Genomic DNA, 22,579 nt, shown 5'->3' with positions numbered 1-22,579 from the left:
TGACATTATGAAAAGTACTGACGGACACATAATTTATGAAATTTACTAAATTATAAACTATTGTTATGCGCATGTATTATTTACAAGCGGATTTATAAAATTTAAATTTGTGAAACAATCGAGGGTTTGAAAGGATCATTAACAAAGATAATATTTAGATATTGTAAGTATATTTTTTAAAAAAATAAATTATAAATTAGATGATAGATTTGACTAGATTAAATAATTTTATTTTAATTAAATAAAAAATAAGTAAAAACAAGGAATAAATAAATAAAAAATAATCTTAATAACCTAAAAAATCATTTTTTTTTTCAAATAAGAAGAAACCCTAACTAATTCTTTGAATCATCATGAAGAAGATGTTGCGATGATACCAACAATATGGCAAGAAAGAATTTCTAGTTATTAGAGACGTAACATGCAAAAATCAGAAAATTATGAGCACTTTTTATACGCGTTGCGTGCATTTGTATTTTTTATTTTTTAATTATATTTTATTATTATTAAAAATATCAAATTATTCTCAATCAACTTGATTATAGTTAAAAAAAAATAAATTAAAATACAAGAAAAAAAATCATGGGTACTAGTTTTAATTTTTTTTTATTTTTAAAAATAATTTAATTATTTTAATGTGTTTTAGAAATGTAAAATATTTGAGTCAATTGTAATCAATTTTATAATGAATAAAAAACCTTATAAAAAGATCACACTTTCTCATAACTAATTCAGTGATTTTTACTAAAAATTATCATTACACTTTTTCGATGAATAATAACTCTTCTTGTATTAACATTGTTTTTCCAAAGCAAATTAGTTTCGTTAAACTCCTCTGAAATTTAGACAAAGATTTAATAAAACTGTCTTATTAAATTAAATAAAAACGACAATAAAAAAGCTTGATAACAGCAGCAATAGCATCGCCAGCAACTTCATGGAGGCTGCCATGAGCTTAACCAGTCAGAGCAAGTTTAGCTCTGCTTTTCTACTAAAACATGGTATTGTGATTAGAACATGTATGAGCTTCTGTTTTTCTTTTCAATCATGATTAAAGACAGTATTTGTTATTGTGATATGATTGTGTTTTTTTTTAATAAATCTTTTATTTATATTTTAAATTTATATTTTTTAATTTTTTTTAGGCATTAATGTCAAAAATAAATTTTAATATATATATTATTTAATATGATAACTTTATTTTTTATTATTTTTTATTATATTTTTTATTTTAATATATATATATATATATATATATATAAAAAAAAAAACACAACCAAAAGCACGTAACAATAATGTGCATTTGAATGAAATCTTTTTTTTTTTTGATTTACGTGGGGTGTCCGAGCCAGCTTACACGCACCACGACTAATCCCCACGGTTCACTGAACATCCTGCAAGCCCAGTGAACAGGTAAGGCACCGCGAGAATGACAAGCGTGCATGATAAGGTTCGAACCTAGGTGCAAAAAAAAGAAACAAGCCCCTCCCATTACTAGGCCATAACCTCACTTGCAAATGAAATCTTTCAACATCATGGACGAGAGGTAACATTATTTGATGTCGAGCATGCTTTGATAAAAATTGATAAAACCTAATATCTTAAACTTAATTGATAATGTGGAAATGAATCAAGGACGAAAGTGAGACGTTTCCAAAAAATAATCTAGGGATATACTTGATATTTCACAAAACCCCTTGCTCCCTCTCCTTTCTCTCGTTATCTAGGTTGAACCCCAAAACAGCAGGGCAGCAGCCAATAACCACAACAATGGCGACTTACGATCTGACCCCACGAATCGCACCAAATCTAGACCGCCACTTGGTATTCCCTTTATTAGAATTCCTTCAAGAACGTCAGCTTTACCCAGATGAGCAGATCTTAAAAGCCAAAATCGAGCTTTTAAACAAAACAAACATGGTTGATTACGCTATGGACATCCACAAAAGTCTTTACCACACTGAAGATGTCCCTCAAGGTAAACAAAGCAAAACCCACAAAAAAAATATGCTGTTTACATGTAGATACACTGATTTAGTGTGTTTTTGATGTCTTAGATTGTTGAATTTTATGAAAGATTTGACTTTTAATGGGTTTTTGTTTGTATAGATAGGGGGAGTGTGTTTTTGTGGGTTTCTGGTAATGATTTTTTTATTGCTCTTGGTGTTTTTTATTTTTTTGCTGCCCTGAATGGGAAAGAACAAATCTTTTTGAGAAAAACTTTTACCATTCGCACGTGTACATATATAGTGAATGTGTATTGTTTTTGCTTGATTAATTTTTTTAATTTGGAAAAAAGGTTTAATTTTTTACACTTACACCTATAGAGACTGCAGAAGTGTGTAGTTGCTTGATTGAATTGTTTAATTTGAAGAAGATAATTGATTTTTTAACACATAAATGTGACTGTACTTGTACCTATAAATATATTGAAATTGTTTGTTTCTAGAATGATGAAGATTTTATTGTTGTTGCCGGTGGTGTTAGATATGATTGAGAGGAGGGTAGAGGTAGTGGCAAGATTGAAAGCATTGGAGGAGGCTGCTACACCCCTGGTGGCATTCTTGCAGAATGCAAGTGCTGTGCAGGAGTTGAGGGCCGATAAGCAGTATAATCTTCAGATGCTTCATGACCGTTATCAGGTTTGTTTTGTTTGCAAATCTTCATTTAGAGAGTGTAATGGGTTGGTGTTATTTCTATCTTTTATTGTTTTAAGTGATGTTTTGTAGGAACTAACTAGGAACTAAGAGAGATTTGAATTGATATTAGGAATTTCGAGGTCTTGTCTTTATTCATGTTGCAACATTGAAGAGGGTATTTTGTCGAACTTAATAGTTAATGAGCAATAGTGATTGTTATTGTGAAAACTAGTGATTTTAATCAAAGAGCCGAACCCATTTTCTGTTTAGATTCTGATGTCCACCTGTTTTACTTCCAGACCAGCAGTGCAGACATTGCTTCAATTAAAATTGCTCCCCATTTGCTATCTGTAGACCTCTTTAATATTTCTGTCAACTAAAGTTCCATGTTTTGGATGGAGGGGTTTTCTTATTTGTCCATCTTGACTCATTGAATGATAGTGCTATTTCTAAACAGATTGGTCCAGAGCAGATTGAAGCATTATATCAGTATGCCAAATTCCAGTTTGAATGCGGAAACTACTCTGGTGCTGCTGACTATCTGTATCAGTACAGGGCCTTATGCACTAACAGTGAAAGGAGTCTGAGTGCATTGTGGGGAAAGATGGCAGCTGAGGTCCTGATGCAAAACTGGGATATTGCTCTTGAAGAACTTAACCGGCTGAAAGAAATAATTGATTCTAAGGTTGTTTTCCGCCACTCACTTCCCGCTCTTCTGTTTGGGTTGTATGCTGTTTTTCTTCTTTTTTTTCTTTTTTTCTTTTTTGAGTAAATGTGCTTACTGTGGAAAATGTTCTGGTGCAGAGCTTCTCAACACCTTTGAATCAGGTTCAGAGTAGAATATGGTTGATGCATTGGAGTCTCTTCATATTTTTCAACAATGAGAATGGAAGGACACAGATTATTGACTTGTTTAATCAGGACAAGTATGACTTATCCTTTTTTTTTTCTCTCTGCGTACATTTTCAACTTTGACATGTTTCTATGTTTTCTCTAACTTAAAAAATGACTTGTGGATATTACTTTATCAAAACCTACACTTATTCTTAAAAACTCAAGGGGGCAGAAGCTAACCAGCATCTCTTTATCTCAGTTTCTTTTCTTCCTTTGAACAGGAGTAATCTCTCAATTCAATAAACTATTTTTTGGACTTTCTTAAGACATAGGCTTACAGGATGACAGGAATTATCTCATTTTATTTTAGGTATCTCAATGCCATTCAAACCAATGCACCCCATCTTCTGCGTTACCTAGCAACTGCATTCATTGTCAACAAAAGAAGAAGACCTCAATTCAAGGACTTTATAAAGGTTATTCAGCAAGAGCAGCACTCATACAAAGATCCTATCACAGAGTTTTTGGCCTGTGTCTATGTTAATTATGATTTTGATGAGGCACAAAAGAAGATGAAGGAGTGCGAAGAAGTAAGCTTTTTATGCCCTAATGAAATTGGCATGTTAATATTCCTGAACAGGAAATGCATTTTGATATTCCTGTACAAGAATTTAGCTGATTGCATCATTTAAGTTGTGCTGAAGTTCAATTTTCTGGATGCCCTTTGATTTTGTTTTTGGTCTTCATAGTCGGTGGGGATTTATGGTTTTATGTTCTCTGTTCATAAATTTTCCTTCTGGTTGTCAGCTCCTGGATTATACTAACCTATCACGCTCATTGTAGGTGATACTAAATGATCCTTTCCTTGGCAAACATCTAGAAGATAGCAACTTTTCTACTGTGCCGTTGAGAGATGAGTTCCTTGAAAATGCCCGTCTATTTGTCTTTGAAACCTATTGCCGGATACATCAGCGCATTGACATGGAGTATGTACCTCCTCCCTTGAATTGTTTTCTAAAACTTCAGAACTGGAATAAATGGAAATTCTGTCCTTGGAAAAACCATCCTTTTGAGTGGATTGTGTAAAATGTCAGTTTGATCTCATTGAATACCCATTCTTTTATTTTTCAATTGTGTTGCTCACATGTCTGTTGAGACTTATTTGCCACATGGAACATCTATTATCTGTACAATCAAAGAGTATAGTACCTGTGGGTTTGATGATTTTGATCCAAACTCTTATAATACAAAATTGATGAACTGATCCTGAGGCTTCAATGGTATTGGTCCAGAGACTTAACAGTCTGAATTTTTTTGATTGATTACTGCCATTTCAAGTGGTGTATGAACAAGGCTGCTAGTAATTGTTTTTTGCTAGAAGTGCTTTCTCTCCTTGTATATTTTTTTTTCTATTGCAGCAATACAGAATTATGTTGTCATGGAAGCTCTTTGCTTTCATGAGAAGTTAATTATCGTCCCCCACTAAATGCACAAGGGTTGTGCTTCTATTTAATCATATTTGTGAAATGGGTCACAGAGTCCAGAGCTGAACTGCCAATATTTCCAGTGAGCTGTGTGCTAAACAAGCTTGTGATGTGCATTTTCTTGCTTCTGTTAAGATACTAATTCAAACTACTTTGCTGTTCGTGGCAGAGTCCTTGCAGAGAAATTGAACTTGAATTATGAGGAGGCTGAGAGATGGATTGTGAATCTCATCCGTAACTCAAAGCTTGATGCTAAGATTGATTCACAGTCAGGAACTGTTGTCATGGAGCCCAACCATCCCAACGTGTAAGATTGATTGTTATTTCTGTAAATGATAATGATTCTTGTTACCAGCTAGTCTTCTTGTCTTTTATTTCTATGTATTCCAGATAACTTGTATATGTCAGCTCTCAGAGGTGTCTACTTCTCTTCAAGAATCTGGTCACAAATCTTTATCGAATTTCTTGTATCTTTATCGCAGGTATGAGCAGTTGATAGATCACACCAAAGCACTATCAGGCCGTACTTCCAAGTTAGTCAGTCAGATTCTAGAGCATGCACAGGCACAGTCTGCTCGATAAAGTTTCTCTGTGAAGAAGAGGAGGATTTATTTGTACGGTTTTCGGCATCTGAATTTTTGTTTCTCGTCAGCCATGGCGGTCAGATTTGAGAAATTGTACTGATTAACCAACCATTCCCACAAGTTCTAGAATTAGAGCAAATCTAGAGAACATCTATTAATTTCGAAATGAGGGTTTATGTTTTGCTTTTTCACTTCCATGAAATATCAATGCATCTTATTTTCAGCAGCCATGGGGTTGTAATGAAGCCGACGCCCCTTTTTTTTATCTCATTTTTGAACTTTTCTGTTTTTCAATTGAATCCTTCTATGGGCCAAATTAGATATAATTATATATTAGGCTTGTATCAAATTGAGGACTAAAATGTAAAACATGGAGAAAAAATATCCAACTGCGCGTTATCAACAATTTTTATTTGGAATAATTACATCTCGGTTGATGTTCGAAAAAATTATATTTTATGTCTTAAATTTTAATGACTTTGCAACATTTTTCATCCTCTATTTTTAACGTAAAAAGATTTGAACAAGAAATTTCGAATTATTTAAAGGTATGCTTGTAAAATTACAAATTATTTAATTACATTGAGGGAATTTAGTGACCATAGCAGCTGTGTCAGCCATTGAGATACTAGCTGCTGCCTGTGATGGGGACGCTGCAGGGCCTAAAGTCACAGCCAGTAAGAGTCCGTTGATTCTCTCATTGAAGATTTCGAAATCACAATGAGATGTTTATCAAGCCTCTTTTTACCTTCAAAAACACAGACCTACAACCACAAGAAAATCACCACACAGCCCCTCTCTCACAAACCACACAACCACCCCCAAATAAATATACACATGTCATGTCCGCGCGGTACTGCAATGACATGTTTATGTGTTTTCATAGATTTATAGAAAAAATTAAAAGAAATTATATATAAAAAAAATATTAATTCATAATATTTTTTGGAAAAAAAAGCAAACATTTTAATTAATTTAATATTAAAAAAATAAAATCAACAAAGATAATTTAAAAAAATTATAACAAAAAAAAAACCATACATGAAAACATTATGGTAATTTATAGTGCTTCATGTTGTAATTTTTAATTAGTTCAATATTAAAAATAATAAAATCAATAAAGATAATTTTAAAAAAATCATAACAAAAAAAATCATGTGGGGGAATACTAAAGTAATCCACAGTGTTTTAAAGAAAAAAAACTACGAAACTAAATTCTCAACCAACCTAATAAAAAAAAATTAACAAAAAATTCTAGAAAAAAACCATAAAACTCATGAAAAAAATCATGTGGGGAAACACTATATCAAAACAAAAACCTTGTAATGAAACATTATAGCAATTCACATTATTTTAAAGAAAAAAATTTATAAAATAAAATTCTCAACCAGCTCAATATATAAAAAAAATTGATAAACATCATTTTTTAAAAAACACATTCATAAAAAAATCATGTAGAAAAACATTGTAGCAATCCATAATATTTTAAAAAAAAATTACAAAACTAAAATTTCAATTAATTTAATATTAAAAAACAATCAACAAAGATAATTTTTAAAAAAATATAAAAAAATAAAAAAGAAGAAGAAGAATACAATCTTGGAGGAAAAAAAAATACATGTAAAACCTGGAAACAAGGGAAAAAATGAAAAACAAATGTGGGGAAAAAAAATTGTTTTTTGTTTTTGTTTTTATTCTTTCTTTTTTTCTTTTGTTTTACATGTTATATATACCAAAACAGCCCGGAACACGCATGACCTTTTTCGTTGTATGCTACGGTACACTAATTGTAGATCATTCCTTGGATTGTATGGTGGATTTTGAAAATAGTGGTGGAAAAATAAAGGAAGAAGTTTGTTATTAAATTCAATTTACTTTGTGTCATGATTATGTTTCTAGGAGGAGAGAATTCTTGCTCTTGTGATTTTGTTCCATTTAGGGTTTTAATTAAAACAAAGATGGCTAAATGTAATTACCTTTTGATTCAAAATTTTATTTTATTTATTTTTTAGTTTTTGATTTTAAGAAAGAAAAAAAATGTTGCTTGAAAATTATAAAAAAAAATAAAATAATGGTTAAGTTATTTTTCATCGAAAAAACTTATTAGTTTTGATATTAATAAGTTTTATTTGAGAAGAAAAATTTTATAATAATAATTTTTTCACTTGATTAAGAGATTTTTAACTTAGTTAATTTTATAATTTGAATGATTTTGAGGTATTAGATGATTTTTTTAAAAAATATGATGATTTGGGGTTGTTTAAAATAAAGAGTTGAAAATTAAATTTTCTTTTTTATTTTTCGACCATCACAGTAGTTGCTGAAGTGTAGGTCTGTAACTCAGCAGATAATGTATTCTTTACAACAGTAAATAACACGCAAGAGACCTAATAAACAAGAAAAATATGGCCTCGGGTGCACTGGCCAGACTTATGCCCAAGAGTTTGGGCTTTTATGGCCTTGGTGAGCTGAGTCAACTAGGCTCGTATGCCTCCCCTAGTCTTTTTTTTTTTAATTAAATTTTTTAATTTGATTGGTTTAGAATTGATCTTTATTATTATTTTATAATTAATAAAAAAAATATTATTGAATTTAATAAAATTCATAACTTGATTTACAAGTTTTATAAATTAATTTAGGTTAATTCAGGTAAATTTAATATGTTATTATTTTTATATTCTAATAAAATTATATTAATATATATTTTAAAAAAATTTAAGCTATAATTTTATTAATTATTTTAGATCTTAATGCATCGATTTTTTTTTATCCCTGATTGTACGAAAACAACTAAATAAGATAATATTTTTATAATTTAATTTAAAACTTGAAATAAAATAAATTTAATGAGAATGCCAAAGAGTTATCTGCCACTGGGACATTTTTTTTTTTTTACATTTTAAAAAAATCGATACGACCCTCATCATAGGGCAAAGCCAGAGAACTAATTTACCTTCTGTATCATCTTAGAATCCAGAGTACCTGGATGAATTAGTGTCTGGTCAAGAAACCTGCGCAGTTTTATTTTTGAAACTGAAGCTGACAGCCCTTAGAACTGGTTGGGGAAATGCAGGCGTGAACGATCTGTATTAACAATGACCCGAAGAAACCCTTGATGCATGGTAATCTCAATGGGTTTTGTTGGTACTGCTTGCTGATTTATTATGTGTAAATTTAAGCCACAAGTTCAGAGTGATGATGCTGGTGAAAAGAAACGGATATATTCTTGGTTTTGGAATAATCTGGCTCGATATTGCCCTAACCTAACCCTCACTGCTTGTAAACTCAATAGAACTTGCTCCTATGGATTAGAATCTAGGATGGTTTTAGGGGATGCAATGGTTAGGTCAGATATTTGTCTAACTCGTCGGTCTGGGCTATCCCTCCTAGGTCTGTTTTTCTCTTTTTTCTTCTAATATTTTTTATATTTAACTAGCTAGTCAGGGACGAGGCAGGCAGGCAGGCAGGCATCGGAGGTGTACACCCGTCGGTAAGGCCGAACTGCCATCTCCATCTACACAAAAGTCAAGTTTGCAAGGAATTATTAGTGATTTTTTTAACCCAATCACCCTGAAAGTAAGAGAATTGATTTTGCTTTGCTTATGAAAAACACCCTATAGCCAAGTCAACGAAATGCTAACAGAATTGCCACCAAGTCTTTGGGTTCAAGAAGCTTAGTCCCGCAATTCACAGGATGTCAAACAAGATTGTCTCAATCAATGACACAACAGAAAAGCTTTCTGCATGCATTCAGATAAACAGTTGCCAGCATAACATCTGCATCCCTTTTCTTCTTATTCCATAAGCATAAAATAAGTAACACTCAAAGTTTTTACATCCATTTGTATTTTTCTTTCTTTTAATATATAATGTACAAGATTTTATGTGGTGAAAAACCTTATACCACAACCACCAGGCAACCAAGAGGCCAGGAGTTAACAACAATGAAGCAACATGCGTCTTATTTTGATAATGCACCTGTGGTTTTTGTAAACAACAAACAGCTAGAAGTGATTCTTCTCTGTTTTCTCTATGGGGGTTTGAATAAATAAACCCCAAAGTTTTTCTATCCAGAGTTGCTTTTGGCTTTTAGGCACACCCGGAGAGCCGAGTTTTAAGTATGCTTGCAAACAATGCCCTAAAAGGTCCAGTATCCTTCAACAAAACCTTCCCTTTTAGCCTGAATAAGAAATGTAGATTTCTTTGATAGAAATCTGCCAAATTTACTGACAACTATCTATCTTAGATCAATGCCATGGTTAGTTTGGATCCATTATCAGGCTGCTAACCAGACCAATGGCTAGCCAGTCCTGATGATCCATCCTCTGAACTTCATCCCTTAAAAGCTGACCTGACCTTGATCGGAAAAACACAGTTTGCTTTTGATCCTGAGACAGCATATTTTTCCTACCATTACGAACGTTAATAACCATTAGTCTTCCAATTATCCTGCCAATGTCGACGGTAGTCATTTCTCTCATTTGAGTTGCTGCGCGTGTATGTTCTTCTATGACTGCTTCCATTGTTTTCCTTTGATGCTTTTCTAATTTCCTCGTCAAGATCATATTCTGACCGCTGTCAATTAAAAAGCAACACAGCAAAATGAGGCAATAGTTACTAGTCAAAATAATGTAAACAGAATAAGAGTGTTTTTGAGTGAGACTCCAACTAGAATTTCTAGATAAATCTCAAACCTCATTCAACAATGCTCTAGTCCTTATTTTAGGTTGATAGTTATTGAGTAGAATTTGACCTTAGACACAAAAGTCAGTTCACTAGTCAGAAGGACAAACAGAGAAAACGATTTTCGGTCCTAGAGATTCTAGTGTTTAACAACCTTCACTAACAAGCAGGCTGCAAAGAACAGGTATATGATAACACCATCCTGTGATCTCCAAGTCATGTCTATCCAAAATTTGGGATAAAGAATGCACGCATATCAAAAGTAATTTATATCAGAGGTCAGGCAGCAAGATTAAACATCTGCCATTGTAGTATACAACGTAATACAGGGTACTGATAAAGCAGACGAATAAACAGACTATGAAACAGCATTTAACATACTCGCTTCTAGTTCACAGGGCCATAAATAGTGGAAAGGAAAAACAAAGAAACTGTTAAAACTTAGAAATGAAAATAACAGAACTGGAAAGTTTCCAACCCTGTTTGATTACCATGAATGAAATCAAGGGACTGGAATGGATAACAAAATGTTCAAACAACAATCTAAATCTTGAAACTATATGACTGGGCAACAGGCTGATATTAAAAAACAGGTATGTCTGGAGCAAATGAGTCTAATGACAAAGCAACCCATTCTTTTTCCTTCTGAGAATTGTTATAGTGTTGATGATGGCAATGATTCAGTGTTAGAAGTGGTTTATATATATATTTTATTTTTTATCGATGGTGGTAATATTTGGGAATCAATGGTGGATGGCAGGTGTGGTGGCATCAATGGAGATGGTTATTACTGTGATAGTATTGCAGCAACAGTCACGGCCATGTTATAGTTGATGGTAGCATTGATCATGTCATAATGGTTATGATAGTGAGACCATGGTGGTGATAGCAGTAATGGTGTTGGATGGTGGCTATATGTAGTAGAAGTGGTGGTGGCGGCGGCGGCGGCTATATATAGTAGAAGTAGTGGTAATAATGTTACTAGCATTGGTAACAATGAATAGTGGTTGCTACTGTGTTGATTGTGATATTGACAACAATTTTTTCAGTTTTTTACATCAACCAAGTATACAGCGCACGTCATACATGCAAATTATACAATATTAATTTCCATTTTCAATTAACTGCTGCTAAACAAAAGTTCAAAAAAAAAAAAAAGGATGTCTTCATTCCTAGTAATCAAGATGACGGACTATAGCAGCCACACAGACTTGGTCGATTAGAGATGTAAAAGACTGGCAAAGGCAATTAAATAGATGGGAAATGATTACAATACAGGTAATTGAAAAAAAGAACACAGCTCCAAGTCTAGAATATAGCCACACATTAGCCATGTCAAGTTGAAATCAAATGAATAACAAACCTTTGAGGGGTCTGAGAGTACTGCATATGCTTCTCCAATCATCTTAAATAGCCTGTCAGCATCTGCGTGAACCTCCTGAACAATTTCCTTCCAGAGCTGCCTGTCATGACCACTTTCACTTTTTGCCAGGAACTGACCAGCCTACAGGAAAAGGGGGAAAAGAAAGAAAAAAGAAAATACAAGAGGAACCTGTAAGATTAGAAACAGGTCCAGCGGTCATATATGCAGGTGTGGAAAGTTAAAAACCTTGTCTGGGTGATGTTTAAGAGCTGCTTTTCGGTATGCCTTTTTTATATCAGCTGCTGTGTCAGAATCCTTGACTCCCCTGGCAAAGAAATTCTTTGTTGTCAACAACTTATAAATGTATAATATGCAACAGTTACAAAGTATGGCCAGAAAATAGCCTCAAGTGCTTCAGAAAAAAACATTCCACGTTCCAAAGCCCAGGGATGTGGAAACAGTAACAGATAAAATACTAGTAGAAAAAAAGCAGAATTTTTTTTTTCTGTCAAGGATGATGTGTGACTGAGAAGGTTTGAGGTTTACAATTCCAAAAAAAAGAAGAAGAAAAAGGTAGTTCACATTCTTAATGAAAGAGCTTTACCAAATTGCAAATTGTCAATAGATACATTAACATCTTCTAAAGGAGAAGCATGCAAATGCCAAGATAGAATTAAAAGTCATGCTCAGAAAAGATTCAGCTTCAAAAACCATGACAAGGAAAATAATGATTATAATACAAACAAATCTCGCAGCAAGACCACCATGACTCCGGAATCACCACAAGCAGATGATTTAATTAGAGCAATAGCATCCAAACATTACAAACATGATTTTGGTCCATGGAAAGCATCATATCTTGAAAGTTCTAAAATGACTTACAAAATACGATATAAATCCAATTGGATTCCCTTCTTAGCCTCCTCTTCCAATAATGACAAATGCAGACGAGCTTGCCTTAATTCTTTTGTCCTACTGGTGGATCTAGCAGGTTTGCTGGACTGTCTGACATTTTCATCAGATAGATTTTCAAGAATGGATACAAGTCTTTGAAGGTCACTAGCTGCCTGTCCATAGTCTCTAATCATCTCATGCAAGGCTGCTCTTCTGGAAACTGCCTGCAACAGATACATGCAGTTGAGCAATTAACAGTATCAAGCAGCCATGAAAACCATTGGGAAAACAGTTTTCAAAACTTGATATCTATCTCACATTCCTTTTGAGTAAATTAAAGCTGATTTCTTCCCTACCACAGAGCATAATGGCAGGAAGCATTTAAAGGAAATATGATCATAAAAGGATGCAATTCATAGTATGTATTTACATTATTAACAATAAATTTATTTTTCCCATTCAAAGAAACATTTAATTCTTAGAGGTCCATGACAAATTTTTAACTCGCTGGTAACCAAACATATATTTTTTAGATAAACCTTAGAGTAATTTCCATCAAGGGCTACAGCTAGGCTGCAATCAGCAATGGCATCAGCAATCTGCCCCAATGCTTGGTGTGCAGCAGCACGGTTTCCAAAACAAATTGCTGAAAAAGGGTGGGATTCAATGCTGTTTGATAAAGCAGCAGTATAATGCTCTACAGCTTCTGCATACCGTCCCGATCGAACTGCTTCATTCCCTGCACTCTGTAATTGACAAGAATGTAACTCAGATTGGTAGGAGGAATTCCAAGAAAAACCATTTGAGTAAGACCACAGAATACTGTCTCTCTACATGAGACTCTGAGAGGGAACCAAAAACCAAAATAAAAATCAAACATGTATCACTTGATCTGACTTCATATACAATTATTAGCAATTGGAATGTGCATTCCTTCCCTATTTTTCTATTGATGTCACTTATTATCGAAGAACAACAATAACACAGCAGATTTTGCAATCAAAAACTCCACAAGTGAAATCACCTAACCAGATCCACATTGTTAAAAGTCCTTCAAACTAGGGAATCCAATCAAATCAACCCCATGCATTCACAAGACCAAAAGCTACCCAAAAATTAAGCCTGCCGTGGAAAAATATCCGTTCATAATCTGCGATTTCTCAATATCCTTAAATTTTTCAAAGATGAGCATGTACTTAAAATGGGCACGGATTAAGACACAAATAACAGCAAGGGCATTGTAATGATGAATCATAACATTCCATACAATATTATACACTTACAAATAGAAGCTTAGCATGAAAGATGGATTGTTGATTTTTTATCAAAAGTTTCACCATCTGACAAGTTGGCCACCATGTTGTCAAAAGCAAGTAACAAAAAGAAACAAGTACCATGCAGCCCTATTCCTATAATTCTAACCCAACTAAAACATTAAGCATGACATTCATGTTACGTAAACCATCACACATCATATATCACTTCAAAGAACCCAGGGAGAAAGTAAACTTGGAGCAGTCAGCAGCATACCTTATGACGTAAAAGATCGCGTATGGTGACAGCTAATGCAACAGATGATTCCAATATCTTATTCGCATTTGCATTCCTGCATGATTCATATTATTATCAGGGATCTCAAAGCTATTCTGAGAAAATGATAACCAAATTCAAATGCATGCCTTAATATTGGATTGCATTGATGAAATGATATACTTACTTGTAACTGATGGATCCCATTTGCTCTAATTTCTCACGTAAATCAAGAGCCACCTCAAGCTTTCCAAGATAAAAGCTGGACTTTGAAATCAAGTGCCATCTCCACACCCTCGCAAATGAGCAATTTTCACTTTCAGAACAGCCAATATCCACAAACTGCCCATCCGCACCTACGGAAGCAAAATTTTTTTCAGCAGCACAAAGAGTCTGCTCACACAGCTGAATCACCTCTTTATACTTCTGTAACTACAAAATGGCACAAAAACCGTCTCTGATTAGAAGAAACCTTGAGGCAAACAAATGAAATACTCATGCGTTACAATTTATCAACTGCTATTCTTCAATATTCCGAATTATTCAGTTACTTGAACAAGCAAAAGAAAATGCTGAAAGAGCACAGACCATAAACAGAAATTCCGCTTTCATTTCCAGCAATCTTTCTGAGTAGGGGCTAATTGACAAGGCCTCACTGATCACATCTAGAGCATTAACTGCTGCATCATATGTTCTCTCTTCCAAAAGTTTCGCAGAATGATTTGCGCACTCTGCTACTTTCTGGAAGCAAGGAAAACCACTTGATAAGTCATGAGATTGATTTCTTGTAAAATCACACATGGATAGCAAGAAATGATTAGCTACCAGAAAAGCCCATTAATAAGCAATTTCTTATAGCTCACCCAAAATGTCAAATCCAATAAAATGAAGTGCCTCCTTTTGCATCCTAATACATATTTTGCATTCAAAACAGATCTTTCTAGATTTTAAAGGTCAATTTAACGTTGATAATGGCTATTAAGATATGATTTATACTGCCTGCCTGTAGGATATAATGCCTTATATGTAACCTGCCAGAAAAGGAAACCTAGCTTCTATCCTATTAAAACTTTAGAACTTGGTTATTCTGCTTACTTAGGAGTTGCTGCTTGAAAAAGTACTATGCTTAGAAGGAAAAAGGGGCACTGAATTTTCCAAGGAGGAAAGGGCAACCTTTGTCCCCTCTCTTCTTTTATCTGAACTTCTTCAAAACAAGTATTTCAAAAGCAAGATCGATATACAATTAATGAAAACGATTGTATTTCTACTTGATAAGATGGTCACATCAGTAGCGCTGAAGCTAACAAATGCATACCTGAGCTTTCTGTAAGCCATCAGCAGCTTCTATTGTGGTTCTTCGATCCAAACACACACCAGCTCCAGATTCCAAGCACTTACTAAAATAGTGAATTGCATCCTCAACTTCTCCCAGCTGAAGATAACAACTGGAAAGGGAAAATCCCCACATGTTTACAGCATGCAATACATCATTTTCAAGCACATACCACATCATTCAGGAAGGAGAAAATAAGGACAACATGATAAGGTTAATAAAAAGAAGACAGGCTGATAGAGCATTTAGTAGCTATTCTTGATCAGCGTGCATGGTCAAAGAGGGACGCTCTTAGTGCACAGGTAGAGTATGAGGATTAGAAACAAAAAAAAAAATCCACGAGTATTTAAAATACATAGTACATCATTCAGTATATAGCACACAGGTATCAACATATGGACACCATATACCATCTACATATAAAGGACAACCAAACAACTCCTGTCCTTCAGATGAAGTCAACACGTGACAAATAAAAATTCAAAGAGAGTCATTCGCAGGTGTGGTGCAGAAAATATTGTTCACAAGTTTGGGACAGCATTCTTCTTCTGAACGAATTCTTACCATAAATAACCCCACCCTAGGAGTACACCCTCAAAAAAAAAAAAAAGAGCACAATAGAAGATATAACATATAAAAAAAATCACCAAGTTTTGTTTCGCTCAAATACTTCACTAAAAGAAAAATCTTTAATTTGAAAATTTGTGTAAACAAACCATATGAATGACAGGTCAGATATGAATGTTGTTGCATCATGCACTTTACGCAAAAATATTATAAGATCAGTGTAGCCCATGCAAAGGACTTACTTAGCAGCCCTCATTTGAACTTTCAAAAAGTTGGGATCTAGACCAGAAGCCTTTACGCAATCTCTTAAAGCTTCCCTCATGTTTCCAAGAGACATTCGTGTTGCTGCACGGTTGCTATAGCAAATAACAAGAGGCTTGAGGCAGCATCCTGACATCTCACTAGAAGGAATGGAATTTATCCCACTTGTGTAAAAATCCTCAGCTTTAGACATATCCCCATTTTGATAAGCGCGATTCCCCCTGGTAAAAACCAAATCCTATTCAACATAAGTATCAAATTCACGGTCTCAAAAGTAATATACATTAGCATTCATTATTAAACAATATGCGAACTATTTAGCCACTGATAGATTTTATGTAGAAACTACCTTGCTCGCCACATCTCACATGCTTCCTGAACAGAGTCACTGGATGAGATTGAGTTTGGCTTGGCTAATTCATTTATTTCAGATTTATTTACCACCTTTCTTTGAGGAGTAGATAAATCATCTTCTTGTCCCTGCACAATGTCAAAAGCTATATATGAAAAAGTGGTGGCTTGTGGTGAAATTTGGACAGAAAAGTATTTGACTTTGCTTACATTTGGGTTTTGAGCAACAACGTATGGTTCACGTGGATTTTTCCTCCTATATTTCTTTCTAAACTGACGCTTTGGTGCTGATGAACTAATTTGTTCAGAGGGTGAAGCAGAAAAGGAAAATTTCCTCCCATCTAGGTCTCCCGATCCTGAAGTGAAGGAAAATTGCATTTGATGGCTGCTTTCTGTCTTTAATCCGTGTGTATCTTCAGCAGTGCCAGCATCCCTGCTACTGACCTGCACAAAGTTGAAACCAGAGCAGGGCATTTCAGCTCCAAAAACAAACTCTTTAGAGATGTAATCACCCATGAAACATCTTTCAGAACCAGAATCAGAATTCTCCGGGTTCATCTTCTCTCTAGGTTTCCCATCATCTTTATTAGCATCTAATCCTCCACTCTCTCTGAGACCAGCAATCTCGTTCGAATGCAAGATAGAGGACGCACAATTATTTTCTTGATGGTTGGAATCATTTGATGTCACAAAAGTTTCTTCAGAAAATTTCTCAGCTGTAGTTTCCTCATAAGGGGAAAAATCCATGGGTGAGTAACTGGTAGGGGTATTTAGATTTTCTTGGGGCCTCCTTTCATTTTGCATGTGATCTTGCTCTTGCTCTTGCTCTTGCTTGCATAGGGAATCTTGCTTCAACCGTATCCTCATTTGTGATTTTTTGCCCTTCTTTGATCTGCTATTTACAGTAAATTCCAGTTTCTTATTTGATTCAGGAAATAGACTTGTTTTTAAACAAGAAGGATCCCATGGAGTTTTGAAGTCTGTGAAGGGCATTCCTAATCCACCCAGTGTGTTTGTAGAACTACTTTCGTTATTTTCCTTATCAACTCCAGCCACAGTTGTTGCTTCAGAAACTACATTATTTACTTGGGAGTCAAAACCACCCGATGACAATGAAGTTTGAACAGCAGCTCCATTGAGTTGTGTATCATCATTCACTTGATCTTGGGATAATTGGGCCTCAAAAGAGCTTTTTGCACGTCCTGCCTGAAATGTAAATAATCCCGAACTTGAAATTCCAATAGAAGTGCTAGCTGTATTACAACTTCTGTTTTTGTCACTGGATTCAAATTTATCACCACCAGAACTTCCATTAGATGAGGCAGAAACCATTTTACTGCTTCTGAATACAAATGAAGAATCATCTTTAGTACATGAATTCTTATCGTCAGTTCCATGAATGTTCTTAAACTCGTTAATGTTAAGTTTCTTAATATCTTCTGGTAGATTAAATATTGGGTTCATGCTAGAAGCACTAGCTACATTACTACTATTTGCAAATGAAGCAAACGTGCACTTATCCTTGACACTAGAATTCAGATTACCATTTTGATCCATTGAAATACTGCAATTTAAAAAAGTTTCGCCACTTGACTTGACCTCAACAGGGCACTTTGCAACCACACTTTCATTGAGAAAGGAACTTTTCTTGCTGCTGCTAGGTGACACAAAAATACCCTTACCATTGCCTTTCACTTTATAAAGGTCGGCCTCATGCCTTACCTTCATCGTCCCAGTATCAGCAATGGCTGAATCTCCAGAACTTTCGCCTGATTCTCTCTGTCCCTCGTTCGAATTTAACTTTCCAACAAAACAACTTGGACCAAACACAAAACCTGAACCAGAAACCCCCATGTTTGTACAAGTCCCAGCATGAGGAGCATCAGACACAAAACCGACATCATCAGAACCCAGCTTCACACCATTCCCACTAGAATCTCCCTCATTGGTATTCAAACCCGATCCTAATTCACTCCTGTCATCATAAGACTCGCTGTCACCATTATTCCTGACCTTTTCATTCTCTGCTTCGCATGCATTCACACCACACTCATTCAATTGTCTCTTCTCTGAAACAAATTTCACCCCGTCATTATTCCCATTAGCACCAAACACAAAACCCACGTTACAAAACTCCCCAGCCTCCATTTTTGAATCCAAAGTTGGCTCCTTTTCTCTCAATTGCCCCACACTTCCACCAAATTCTTTTTCTTTAAAATCCAATTCCACTCGAGAATTCAAATCCAAATCTAACCTCCCACTTTTTACACTTCCATTTGCACCAAACACAAAACCCACATTGGACACATTACTATCCTCATTTAAATAACTATCACTGCTACAACAATCATCACTTACTGATTTAAACGGGTTAAAACCCGACCCGGACCCGCACAACTCACCTGGAGCCGCTCCTCTGTTCCTCCCATGCAACCGCCTCCTCACCTTCACCAACCTCGGCCGCGCCCGACCCGACCCGATTTGCGACCCGTTTTCATTCATATCGATTTCACTTGCGCTACCAAAAACCGGAGCCTTTACACTATGGCGGTGGTTATTTTCGATTGGATTGGAATTAGGGTTTTGGAAAGAGGAAGGATGTTTGGAGGTGACGGGTGACCTGATATCGACGGCCGCAGCGGGTGACATTGGAAGTAACACAGAGGAGGAGTTTTAGTTTTTTTGTGAAATCAAGGTTTTGTTTGGATTGTGAGGTGTTTGGTGTTGAGGCTTTGCTTCGTTTTGAAGCAAGCGATAGAGGGGTAGTGGGGTTTCTGGCCTGTAAATTGCACCGTTTGTCGTTCCTCGTTGAATTTAGAAGTCTTGCGTTCACACGAGTGTGTGTGTGTGATTTTTTTAAATTTATTTTTAAATAATAAAAATTAAGGAAAAAAATATAAAAATCCTGTTAAATTTAATGTCATACTTTCACATCAAAAGAAAATAAAATATTTCATTTTTTTATTTAATGTCTAGTCATTTTAAAAAAATTCGAGGAAGATGGTTTAAATTGGACTTGTGAATAGTACAGCGTCAAAGTTATTCCTTTTATTTTATTTACTGTTTATTGATGTTTCAAAGGTCATTTTTTAAATTAACAAGGAGGATGATTTAAATTGGATTTATGTATAGTATAATTCTTTTATAATTCATAATATATGTGTGTGTGCATGAATGTAACTCATTTTTTATTGATTGTTGGTTTAGTTTGAATTTTAATTCTAATTTTAATAATTGATGTTAATGATGGTGTTCAATTCATACGACATGTGTTTTGTCGATTTTTTTATAAAGGAAAGAAAATCTAGATATACATGATATTTTAATATGTTTTTTATAAAAAAATAAATTGAAAAACTTATGCATCTAATAAAATATATTGATAACAAATAAAAATAAAAAAACTACTGTGAGATGACAGAATGCTGAAAAACATATGCCTGTTTTTTTATATGCATTTCTATGGATAAAAATTCATGGGAGTATTTAATGGCACAGAATGTGAAAAAAAAAAAAACTAATGTGAAATAACACAAATATCCATAGTTTTAAAACCCGGCCCGGCCCGGCGAGTTAACTCGGGACTCGGCGACCCGGGGCTGGAATCAGGCCGGGTTGATGAAAAAATAAGGTAAGCCATGACCTGGTGTGACCCGGGCGACCCGGCGGGTTGACTCGGAAACCCGGACGACCCAGCAAACCCCGGTCAAAAACCTGATTGCAACCCGTTGACTTTTATTTATTTTTACTAAAATGACGTCGTTTTAATTTTTTAAAAAAAATAAAAATTGACCCGGCCGACCCGGTCAAAACCTGGAACCCGGGCCTTGGACCGGGCCGACCACCGGGCCGGGTTTAAAAACTATGCAAATACCCTTAGACGTATGCTTGTTTTTTTCTATTTTTCAAGGGTAACAGTGTATTTTTATTGTGTTAGAAAATAAACTCTTAATCAAAAACTTTTTTTTCCTCAGGAATAAATAATATTTTTACTATTTTAAAGTTCTTTAAAGTTCTCAAAGAGATTAAATAATCATTAGTCAACTGTTCTGTATTTTATTAGTTCTAGGGTAAATTTGTTATTTTATTATGAAAAAAAATAAAAAATATTATCATAAATCTAAAAAAATATTTTAATAATCAATGGACCCCTAGAAAAGATTAAACTATTCCTACCAATAAAACTTTTTTTTTCATCTAATAAATAATAATTTAATTATAATAATCCACGATAAATTATATCTGATGTTGTAGCGAAAGAAACCTTATATATCTTGTTAACTAGTCATATGATTTATATTGTGTCACGAGTTGGAAGGAAAAAAATACATGTGCAGTCCATGCAAACACATTTAAAAAAAAAAGAAAAAAACGAATGTCAAATAATAAAAATAATAAAAAATATGTGTTTACCTATTAAACTACTCATGATTCAAATTATTTTATCAAAAAAAATAATTTTTTTTAAAATTAAAGTTTGTTTTTCAACCAATCAAATATTAAAATAAAAGATTTTTTAAAAAAAAAAACATACAAGAGGATAAAAAAACAGAAATTGTGAAGGAAAAATGCTAAAAATACTAAAGAAAACTTTTTTTAAAAAAATCCTTTATTTAAAAGAGATATGTAAAATTTATGGTTTAGATAATTAAACTGTGATAAACTAATAGAAAAAATTGATGATAACAATAAAATTAATTTTTTTAAAATAATATAGAATGATTAAATTATAAAAGAAGAAAAATAAAAAACAAATAAAAATGAAATTACATAAAAAATTGTAATTAAAAGAATATTCCAAATCAATGGGAATGCTCTTAAATTTTCAATGCCGTGCTTGAATTTCAAGGAAATAGAGATAAAAAAGAAAAAAGAATTCAATTGCATAGTCTTATCTGTCTTGAATTTAATAAATATTATATGGATTTTTCTTATTTGTCTTAATTTTTTTTCTCTTCCTTTCCATTCCATCCACACCCATTTCAAGCTAGCATGAAATTAGAACAATGAATGGAGAGATACATCTCTCTCATTCGACAAGAGATGTTCAATTTAATTTCTCAAAAGAAGAATGTTGCTTCTTCTAAATAAAAACATGCAAGTTCGGCTTCCCGACGAGTGCTTGGATTTGTGAATATAATCGATGGCAACTACACATTAATTCTTAAATCAAAATCCCCATTTTATGAAAAAAAATTATTGACAAATGGGGTAAAAGGAAAATGTGAAGAAGAGAAAGAGAGATGAAAGCAGTGTTTAAGAGTTTGATAATGATTGTTTTTTTAAATATTTTTTATTTAAAAATATATTAAACTAATATATATATATATTTTTTTTTTATTTTAAAAAAATTATTTTTAATATTAGATATTAAAATGATTAAAACTATAAAAATAATTAACTTAGAATTTAATAAAATACTATGTAGAATGGAATTCAAAGTAGATCACTTGTTGTACTCATGAATGTCCACAGGGTGAGTAAAAAAACAGATTAAATAGAGAAAATTATAAAAAATTTAAAAAAATTAAATTGTGAAAAAACTGATTGGAATTTTGAAAAAAATATCTTATTTGGTTTGGTTTCGGTTTTATAAACCTGAAATAAAAAAACCCAACCAAATCCAAACTAAACACACCAAGCTAAATCGAAAAAAATTGAGCCAGAACGGTTTGAACCGAGCCAAACCAGTTGGAACCTATTTTTTATTATAAAATAATCAAACAAAAACTAGTCGGTTTGAACTAATTTTGGTTCTGTTTTGAATTTTAAAAAATTAATTTATTATTTTTTTATAAAAATTGAATCGAACCTGAAATGATCACCTTTAATAATAAAAATATTTGTCAATTTTTTCTTTTAAAAATGACATAAAATCCTAATTGGGGTTTTATTCATAAAAATCTTAAGTACAAGGATTAAAATAAAATTTAAAAATATTGAGAAACTATCACGTAGCGGGTATGGCTATGGATTAAAATGAAAGTATATGGTCAAGGTGCTCCTTCATCTCTTTCGTTTTCTCTCAGGTTGGGTTAAAATGTATAGTTAGTTGA

At 33.6% G+C, this 22,579-nt stretch overlaps 2 protein-coding genes across 3 annotated transcripts; one reads left to right on the top strand and one right to left on the bottom strand.

The window, feature by feature from the left end:
• Positions 1-1,708: 1,708 nt before the first annotated feature.
• EIF3E (eukaryotic translation initiation factor 3E) lies at positions 1,709-5,767 on the top strand. Its single transcript, XM_011049794.1, has 8 exons — positions 1,709-1,978; positions 2,488-2,642; positions 3,097-3,324; positions 3,444-3,565; positions 3,844-4,063; positions 4,317-4,459; positions 5,127-5,264; positions 5,440-5,767. The coding sequence occupies exons 1-8, from the start codon at positions 1,771-1,773 to the stop codon at positions 5,537-5,539; spliced, it is 1,314 nt and encodes a 437-aa protein (XP_011048096.1). The 5' UTR covers positions 1,709-1,770; the 3' UTR covers positions 5,540-5,767.
• A 3,536-nt stretch (positions 5,768-9,303) lies between these two features.
• LOC105142255 (uncharacterized) lies at positions 9,304-19,367 on the bottom strand. 2 transcript variants are annotated; one of them, XM_011049792.1, is made up of 12 exons: positions 16,734-19,367; positions 16,522-16,652; positions 16,154-16,393; positions 15,327-15,456; positions 14,600-14,752; positions 14,199-14,443; positions 14,012-14,087; positions 13,021-13,227; positions 12,470-12,705; positions 11,834-11,912; positions 11,588-11,728; positions 9,304-10,116 (listed from the first exon to the last, which is right to left on the bottom strand). In XM_011049792.1, exons 1-12 carry the CDS (start codon positions 19,170-19,172, stop codon positions 9,964-9,966), a joined length of 4,230 nt encoding a protein of 1,409 aa, XP_011048094.1. In that variant the 5' UTR covers positions 19,173-19,367; the 3' UTR covers positions 9,304-9,963. The 2 variants fall into 2 exon arrangements, with proteins under 2 accessions (XP_011048094.1, XP_011048093.1); XM_011049791.1 differs by having other exon boundaries at positions 16,522-19,367.
• Between the last annotated feature and the right edge of the window lie 3,212 nt (positions 19,368-22,579).

The sequence above is a fragment of the Populus euphratica genome, unplaced genomic scaffold (assembly GCF_000495115.2).
Source record: "Populus euphratica unplaced genomic scaffold, PopEup_1.0 scaffold138.1, whole genome shotgun sequence".
Lineage (NCBI taxonomy): Eukaryota > Viridiplantae > Streptophyta > Magnoliopsida > Malpighiales > Salicaceae > Populus > Populus euphratica.
Note: the sequence above shows the minus strand (reverse complement) of the source record. Positions and strands in the feature narration are given on the sequence as shown.